This window comes from Rana temporaria, chromosome 10 (genome assembly GCF_905171775.1).
Source record: "Rana temporaria chromosome 10, aRanTem1.1, whole genome shotgun sequence".
Classification (NCBI taxonomy): Eukaryota; Metazoa; Chordata; class Amphibia; order Anura; family Ranidae; genus Rana; species Rana temporaria.
In genome coordinates this window covers 11,330,870-11,340,569 of record NC_053498.1, presented here as the reverse complement: position 1 = coordinate 11,340,569, position 9,700 = coordinate 11,330,870, and the positions used below count along the sequence as shown (strand labels likewise).

At 46.0% G+C, this 9,700-nt stretch overlaps 1 protein-coding gene across 1 annotated transcript; it reads right to left on the bottom strand.

Annotated features, from left to right (window-relative positions):
- Positions 1 to 6,392: 6,392 nt before the first annotated feature.
- LOC120916313 (E3 ubiquitin/ISG15 ligase TRIM25-like) lies at positions 6,393 to 8,258 on the bottom strand. Its single transcript, XM_040327219.1, has one exon. The coding sequence runs from the start codon at positions 8,201 to 8,203 to the stop codon at positions 6,638 to 6,640; it is 1,566 nt and encodes a 521-aa protein (XP_040183153.1). The 5' UTR covers positions 8,204 to 8,258; the 3' UTR covers positions 6,393 to 6,637.
- Positions 8,259 to 9,700: the final 1,442 nt, after the last annotated feature.

Sequence of the window (9,700 nt, the reverse complement as noted above, 5' to 3'; positions counted from 1 at the left end):
ACAAGTTTTTAGCCTTTTACGAAAGGACATAATAGAGGGGAGAGACCGAATGCAAACGGGGAGACTATTCCATAGAGCCGCTGCCCTCACAGAAAAGCGTCTGCCCCCAAAGGTAAGCAAACGGGCAGATGGGCAAGTGACAAGACCAGCTGTTAGTGATCTAAGTGCTCGTGCAGGAGCATATCGCGTTATCAAGGAATTCAGATATTGCGGGCCCGTCCCATGATAAGCGCGATAGACAAGACAAAGAGCCTTAAACTCAACGCGATCTACCACAGTGAGCCAGTGCAGTGATCGCAGGGTAGGGGTAATATGCTCCCGTCTATTTAGGCCGGAGATTAGTCTAGCGGCCTGGTTCTGGACGAGCTGGATTTTCCTCAGCCACTTTAGAGGCATACCCAAATACACAATGTTGTTAAAGTCAATACGGGAGTTGACGAGAGATTGAACCAAGACTTTCCGGTGGTACTGAGAAAACAGATTCTTGACCTTTCTCAGACACCTGATGTAATACAGTGCATTGCGGATACATTGATTGACTTGGGGTATCCAATTCAGATTACAGTCAAAGATTGTCCCCAGGACGCGGACTTGATTCACTGGAACAGGACACGGCCCAAGGCTCGTAGGCCATTCTCCTGGGAGCATCACCTGGATTTCATCCCGATCAGCTTGTCAGAGAAGCTCCACTGCTGCTAAGCAACCTGCAGGGAGCTCAACCGTCTACATACATCCAAAAGAGATGGGCTCAGTGTGTTTGAAATCCCACATGCCCGATCACGCCAGGAAGCCGACACTCCACAGTGCTAATCACAGGCAGTGAGACATTTCCTGATCTGTGCAGAGCTGCGGAGCGGGAAATGTCTCACTGCCTGTGATTAGCGCTGTGCAGTGTGGGCTTCCTGGCAGGCTCTGGCATGTGGAATTTTGAACATGCCCAGCCCATCTCTAACAACAAATTGTGCCGGACCTCCTGTACATCAGCCCCATAAAGTAACCAGCTCTGGGTTCCAATGTGCTGCCGCCGCTGCCATGGGGACAGAGACCAGCACTGTGATAAGATGGGACAGGACAGCAACTCTGGTTGTTCCAGCACTGGTCCACACTGGGAGGATTCCCCCATCCACCTAGAATGTGTAGATGGGGGAATTGGATCATTTCTTTTTTTTTCCATTCAACCTAATACTGTAGTTGAATGAAACAAGTGATCAATGTATGGGCTGCCTAAGACCTAAGACCAGCCATAGACAGTTTAAATCCCAGCTGGTTCAGCAGGAACTGACTGAGATTTAAACCATTAATGAGCAAAATCTCTTATGATGCTATAGCCACTATAGCCACTAGTGATAATCACTGTTTGTCGGGAGAATACAATTGCTGGGCAGGAGGGATATTCCCCTGTCACCACTGTCTGTGTTGATGGGGGAATCATGCAAGTTTCTTTCATGCAATCTGTGAATGTAGGAAATAAATTTGCACTGTATATTACCTGCCTAACTGGAAGTAAATTGTGAATGTCTTGAAAGAACAGGAGAGGGGGAGGGAGACAGATGGGGGAGAGAAGGGATGGAGATAATGCAGTTCAGTGATTATAGTGTACTGCAGTCTGCGGTCCAGGCTAGAATCTCAGGCATCATTCACACACAGCCAGGAATGCTGCTGATTTTCATGTTTCCAGCCCACACATCCCCTCTCTTCAGATACAGCACACCGGGATAGTGTGGGCGGGACTGAAAGGAGGAGGAGGAGGAGCTGTATTCCTCCCTGCTCGTATGTGAAAAGAGTGAGGGGGGGAGGTGGCTGGACTCACTGGGCTGTAAAAGAGTGTCATAGACTGACACTCGGCTCAGCTTGCAGTCACCACTCTCGGAATTTACAGGCTGGTTCTCCTGTCCTCCTGTCCTAAGGACGGGAGAAATCAGTCTGTTTTTTCAGTAACTGAGATGAAGGCTTGGGCCCCCCCTCCCCCACAGTGCTCATGGAGTCCTTTCTGCAACTCTCTCTTCTTCATGCCAATGAGGATGCAGGGGAAGGAGAAGATCGGGCGGCTGTGGTTGTGTGAGCACTCGCATTATGCAGTGTCAGCGAGCAGAGGGGGGGGGGAGGAATGCCCCGCAGAGCTGACTGGGGATGCTCTCCCTCTCAGGAGAGACTGTTACTCCAGCGGCGGCCCGAGCAAAATACAAAAAATACAAAAAAATAATATATATTTTTTTGGGGGGGGGGGGGCACATGGTGGGGCACAGCATAATGTTGGGGGGGTCAGGGCCCCCTCTGCCCCCCCCCCTAGGGTCGCCATTGTCAGTTTGCAGGGATAAGAAACAGAGAGATTGGTCCCTCTGTACAGAGCCCTATGTTGTTTGTCAACACAGGGCTCTGATTGCACATAACCGATCAGCAGGTCCTGGCCATAAATCATTGGCCTGGGAATGCTGACTAAGTTCTGCTGTGTTCAATCCAGGGTTGCCAACCTCCAGCAGTATTTTTTACTGACAAAACGTGGAAAAATTTACTGTCGACCTGAGAAATTACAGAACTCCTATTGAAAACTAACACAGTGAATATTTGAATAGTATAAACATGATATGGAAACATTGACAATACCGAAAACAAAGTAATTTTTTTGATTTACACTTAAAAAGATATTTATTAGCAGTTGTAAAAAAAAATCACAGATTTTTACAAACTGTCAGTCAATTTACTGGCGGTTGGCACCCTGGTTCAATTCGATTTGGTATTATTTTGTACTAGAAATTAATATTTAAAGCGGAGTTACACCCAATTTTGGAAACACGGGCGCATTTGTTGCCAATTCCCGTGCCATATGTTTTTGGATATAGTAATTTTTTGTTTTGTTTTGTTTTAGTATCTTTAGATGTAAGAAATCGCCCAACTTCTGTTGGGCCTCACCGTGGAGAAGTACGGAATTTCTTTCGTCCCGTTGGCTCCTGGGATACCAGTTTCTTCCTCCCGGATTGCATGCTTGATTGACAGGTTGCACCTAAAAATGGGGCGGGAACTTCCTCCGATGTTGCCATTGCTATGGCAACCAGCAATACACTTAGGGCCAGATTCTCAAAGGGCTTACGACGGCGCAACGCAATGTACGCCGTCGTAAGTCCTAATCCGACCCGTCGTATCTATGCGCCTGATTCTTAGAATCAGTTACGCATAGATATCCATTAGATCCGACAGGCGTAAGTCTCTTACGCCGTCGGATCTTAACTGCATTTTTTTGTTGTCCGCTAGGTGGCGCTTCCGTCGAATTCTGCGTCGAGTATGCAAATTAGCTAGATACGCGAATTCCCGAACGTACGCGCGGCCGACGCAGTAAAGTTACGACGTTTACGTTAGGCTTTTCCCGGCGTATAGTTGCCCCTGCTATATGAGGCATAAGTGCGGCGTACCAATGTTAAGTATGGCCGTCGTTCCCGCGTCGAAATTTGAAAAAGTTACGTCGTTTGCGTAAGTCGTCCGTGAATGGGGCTGGACGTCATTTACGTTCACGTCGAAACCAATGACGTCCTTGCGGCGTACTTTGGAGCAATGCACACTGGAAAATTCCACGGACGGCGCATGCGCCGTTCCGCAAAAATTTCAATCACGTCGGGTCACAGTAGTTTTACATAAAACACGCCCCCCCTGATCCAAATTTGAATTAGGCGGGCTTACGCCGGCCAATTTACGCTACGCCGCCGCAACTTACGGAGCAAGTGCTTTGAGAATACAGCACTTGCCCGTCTAAGTTGCGGAGGCGTAACGTAAATCGGATACGTTACGCCCGCGCAAAGATACGCCAATCTACGAGAATCTGGCCCATAGTGCGCAGCGATTAGTTCCCACTGCGCATGCGCAGGATCACCAGCTACACCCAATCCCGGAAGAACCTCCTAGCAAACTATAGATGCCCACACTCTGAATGGCTGCTTACATGATCCAGTGGGTGCTGTTGGATTTTATAAAAAGAAAAAATGAAAGATGAAAAATATACAGTATGCCGATTTAGAGTATAGTTGTGGGGGTGATTTTTTATAAATTTTTTTACAAAATTCCAAAATGACTGGAGCTCGACTTTAAATTTGTTTTTGCTTTTATTCATTTTGTTTATTTTTTTTTCGTGTCACAATAAAGAATGCACAAAATTGAAAGAAATACTTTTTTTTATTGGTAAATATTGTAATGCTGCTTTGTACCAGAATGATACTTTTATTGTGATTTTTAACTATAGAATACAATGTATACCTTTATCTACAGTAACAATGATTTTTTTTTGGACTAACTATAATCAAAGAAGAATAAAATGCATTAATACTTTTGTTACAATTTTTTCTATGGCTCACATAAAAAAAATATATACGGTATATACATTTTTGCACGACAATAGACACCATAAAAGCCTTGTTTGTTGTAAAAATAATAAATGTCAATTAAATACGGCATTATTACATTATATATGCATTTATTTGTTATCTTAAAGCGGAACTTCCATCTATTAAATCTTCTGCTTTTGTTGTTTTAACTTTGAATAGTAAAAAATAAAAATAAAATTCTGCCAGTAAATACCTTATACAGCCCACTTCCTGTTTCTTGTCTGGTCATTAGCCTAGGCTTATGACATCATGCATGTCTCTCTCTCTCTCTCACTCTCGTGAGAGTTTGCCAGGAAAGGAGGGGGGATGAGTCATAAGAGGGCCAATGAGAGCTGCAGAGCTGGAGGTGTGTCTGTGTAAGTCCAGGAAGTGAACAGGCAGCAGCTTCAGCTGCCCACAGTTAAAATGGCTGCAGCCAGACTCAGTGGAGGGAGATTTCTGCAGCATATTTGGCACGGTACAGAATCACAGTATATATAAAATAATATGCAAAGTGGTTGGAGAGAAGCTTCAGAATGGCAAAGATGTATTTATTACAAATTAAGTGAGCAGACTGCAGTTCCTCTTTAAAGCAGAGGCAAAGCGCCGCTTGTCAGCCTCCTTCCCCATCCGCTGCCACATTTGGCACCATTGGGAGGGTGGGGAGCGGGTATCTGGTTTTGATAGGTTTCTGCTCCAACTTCTGTACCCATCCTATTCCCCCTGCAGCCGGCCCATACACAAAGTGCAGCGTGATTCGCGCATGCGCAGTTGGAAACAAGGCTTCGCTGCCGGTTTCCCTTAGCTAAGATGGAGGCGCCAGCACCTTCGGGTCGGGTGAGGACACGGCTGGATCCCTGGACAGGTAAGTGCCCTAATAGTAAAAATGGGAAGATACAGTGTTTGTAGCTGGTGACTGATTTTGGGGGGTTGGGGGCCAAAAATCCCCCCCCCCCACCAAAAAAATGATCCTGCCCCTTTAAAGCATGTTATATGACACAGTGCTTGTCCTGTGTCATTTGGTCCACTGTAACACCTAAAAAAAACTGTCTGATCCTGCCAGTTTCTCCCCAACCCTCTGTAAACTGACCCCGGCGTATCATGGCTGCTGAGACCAGACACTGTGGTCGGTTTACGTGCCTCTGTCATCAGCAGCATTCTATCTGCTCTACTCTCTGCTCCTGTGTTCTCCCCCCCTTCCCCTCTCTGTCTGTGTGTGTGTGTGAGCCACCCCTCCCCCTTCCTGCTGCTCTCATAACACTAACCTATATACACCATCAGCAGAAGAACAGGAAGTGAGGATTTCTCAGAAGAAAAAAGGACGTTTAAAAGCAAAATGGAAGGATGAGGTAAGTCAAGGAGGACTGCACTAAGGTAAAGGAAGCTATTTAGGGGGAATTTTTTTTCCTTTACAACCCCTTTAAAGGAACCTATTTAGAAAATAAAAAACAAACCTTTACAACGCCTTTCCAGAGGAAGGGAAAAAACCCCAGCATCCAAGCATTTTTGAGTACCGTATTTAAAATAAGGGGAAAACCGTGGGTGCGCGATATACGCCCATACCTGCTTCCCTCGCTCAGTTTGAATGCCTGCGCCGACATATACCGTCGTGCAGTACACTCGGCTACATTCGGCCAGGCTCGGCTTCGCTCGTGCTCACGCATAAACGTCACAGAGCGTGAGCACGAGCGAAGCCGAGCCTGGCCGAATGTAGCCGAGTGTACTGCACGACGGTATATGTCGGCGCAGGCATTCAAACTGAGCGCGGGAAGTGGCGATTCGACGGGGAGACAGCGCGGGAGAAGCCGGGAGGACACCACCGAAGCCGCAGATGGACGCCGGACCCGACGAGGAGGACACCACCGAAGCCGCAGACGGACGCCAGACCCGACGAGGAGGACACCACCGAAGCCGCAGACGAACGCTGGACCGACGAGGAGGACACCACCGAAGCCGCAGACAGACGCCGGACCCGACAAGGCCGCCGATGGACGCCGCGCAAGACACCAAAACTGTAAGTACTAAAATGTTTTTTTTACAGGAATGCGGGTCCACATTAGGGGTGCACGCTATACCCCCGGAGCGCGCAATACCCCGATAAATACGGTATATGCAACTCTGAGGTGGGGAATGTCCCAGCCACAGCTTATTGGGCCGGTACTGACAGCTTCCTTCAAAGTTTGGACCGAATCCAAGCTCATCCCTTATTGGCAGTTGTCTATGTTTCCCCCCCTTAAAATATCAATAGACCTGAAATAGTATTTTGGAAATGATCTCTTTGATAGTTTTCAGTATGGCATGTTCATGATTTTCACAAAACCATTAGTTACCAGAAATGCAGCGTGAAGGGGTTCTGTGAAAGTGGTGTGAAAGGTGTATATGTGTCTGACCGGATCACACAGTTCATAAAAGGAGAGCCGGCCTTCCTCATAATCCAGATATACCCCAAACCTGTGGCTGGAAAATGTTTGCATACAATGTATTTCATTCTGACCATGCATAACAGAATATTTGTTATAAAACCTTCTCAGACACCAGGACTTCCTGTTAGATCCAATGGCACTCAGCTTTCCTTTAGTGTCTATACTTACATAAGCGACCCCTATCCTCCAGTTTCCCCTTTCACTGGTCAACACTTCCCAGTAATGTCGTCCTGATGAAAAACGAGTTTTACTTAAAACCTGATTAATACTAAATCTCCTTGGAGTTGTTGGGTAATCATTGCTTATTTCTGTAGAAGTGACAGTTTTTAAGTCTTCAGAAACACGCATGCTCTTCCCAGCCGTATTCGCATCTAGTACGACTTCTGGATCAGTCTGCAATGTATCCGACCTCACTTGATTTACAATATCAAACAAACCCTTCAGCAATGATTTGAAAGTTGGTCCTTCGTGGAGATCTTTCACATCGTTTCCCTCTCTTGTTGTTGTTCCCTTCGAGTCTTCATAAACCTCTTTGTTTGTTCCATTGTCTTCTGAAAGGCTTAGCGGATCCGTTATGTTGTAGAGCTTCTCGGCCATTATTATCTTATTGGAGAATTCATCTATTTCAGCTTCCAGATGCCGGATGAGGTCAGTTACGGAGTTTGTAGCTTCCTCTTCTTGCCTGTGACCCTCGTCGAGGATCCGCTTCTCAAGAGCCTCCAACTTTTTATGGACGTCTCTGAACAAGTTTGTGACTTTCTTGTTAAAAGTAGCTGCTTTCCTCTTCACTTTGTCCTTGTGCCCCAGAAGAGTCTGGATCCTTCTTCTGGCCTCCGCTTTATGTGAAGACAAATCCCCAAGAACATTCCTCAACTTTTCTCTCTTCTTCTCAAAAGCATCTTCGATCGACTCAACCTGGTGCCCCTTATGTGTTCCATCCAATCTACAGGAGACACAGATACAGACAGAGTCCTCACAGCAATAGAACTCCAAGATCTTCTTGTGTTTGGGGCACTTTCTGTTCTCCGAGTAAGTGGTGGGCTCAATCAGCACATGTTCTGGTGATTTATTGTGCATCTTGACGTGACCCTCGCACAGAGAAGCTTGACAATGGACGCAGGTCTTGACAGCGAGTACTGAAGAGTTAATGCAGTAAGTGCATAAGACTCCGCCGAGTTCCTCCTCGGGATGAGTAGACTGGAAACGTTCTGCGATGTTCCTTAAAGCGATATTTCTCTGTAGTTCAGGTCGCTCTACAAACCGCATCCTGCATTGCGGACAGGAATAACCTCCAGATCCTTCTTGTGAGGTCAATAAATGTCCTATACAGGTGGAACAGAAGTTGTGTCCACATCTCAGAATGATAGGGTCTTCATACACATTCAGGCAGATGGAGCAGTTCAGCTCGTCTCTCAGATCAGCAGCAGCCATTGTTAAAGGGAAGGAGGAGGAAATGAAAGTAATCCAGAGCTGGCAGCTCGTATTCAGCCTCTGAGCTGAGCAGCATAAACACAGACTGAGTTTCGTTTCCCGGCTTAGCACTGCGAGTTCCTGTAAACTACCAGCTTAAGAGTTTCATTGTTATACTGTAACTCTAGGCATATACAGTACATTGCTCTTCAGAAGAGTAACATTAATGCCAACTAGAAATAAATACAGAAGAAATACCTGCACTACTAAAAAGAACAATATATATATATATTTATGTAGCACTACCCCCGAAGGAGCTGCTGGATTTTTTTGGGTGGCATGTTACCTCTATTTCGTCACCGTCTAGGGCAGTGGTTCTCAACCACCTAGTGCCGTGACCCCTTGATAAAATTTCCCAAGTTGTGGGGACCCCTAACAGTAAAAATTTTCATACCGTGGGTTGTCAACATCCAAGGCAAAACAAGTAAACACAATTAATTTGCCCCCCCTAACTACATTTGTGAAGTATTAAAACCCCTTATGGTACTGTGATAGACGTGAAACTAAAATGAATATTTTTGTGTTATGATTAGAACCACTGAAATGGAGTGTATATTTTCCTTGAAATGATTCTTCAGATTTTGTCAGATATGTTCTAAAAGTATATTTTAACTTGGATGGACATACAGAGAGAGCTGTTGAAATCAAAAAGCAACTCCATCCACTCACTCACTCTGTGTCCCCCCTCCCTCCTGGATTCCTCAGTTGTAACAGGAAAAGCCTTCCCATCCCCCACATCCTGACTTTTACAGACCCCAGAAGGAGCCTGTATGACTTTTGGAAGAACATGAAATGGACTTGTGAGGAGAAACCACCCTTCTATGAACTGGCCAATAAAAGACTCACAAGGGTGATGGGGAGGGATTGATGGGTGTGTATTTTGTGACATCATGAAGTCAATAAATCTAAGAGGAGAAGGCCCGCCTCTCTCTCCTCTTTCATTATTTTACTACATTCTCTGTGTGTGCATCTGTCTGTTCTTCTCTTCTCTCATCTTCCTGCTGTGCACTTCAGCTCCAGACCACAAGAAGCTGTGTGTGTGTGTGTGTCTCTGTTTGTTTCTGTTTATTTCCACAGATTATATCAGTGAATCATTACAAATCCAAATCAATTGGGCCCAACGTGCTTCTTTTGGACTTCAAGGACAGACTTTGTGGACGCACAAGAAACTGGCTGAGAATTGAGGGACCGTCTACCATTGAAAGGGGCGTCATGAACCCCTAAACACGGTAAGTGCGAGTTTTTTTTGGCTCCCTTACACCGTGTTACAGGCTGGACGGCCTCTGTTCCCATCTAGTTTGTCTACAAATTCCGAGCCTTTGAAACAGACGGAATAATTCTGGTCCAGAAGTGAACCCCGGCTTGTGCTGATTCACTGCTATTAATTTTTTTTGGTGTCTTGCTGCCTGTGAGTAGAAGGGTGCGAGTAGCTTGAGTAGAAGGGTGCGAGTTTGTGGG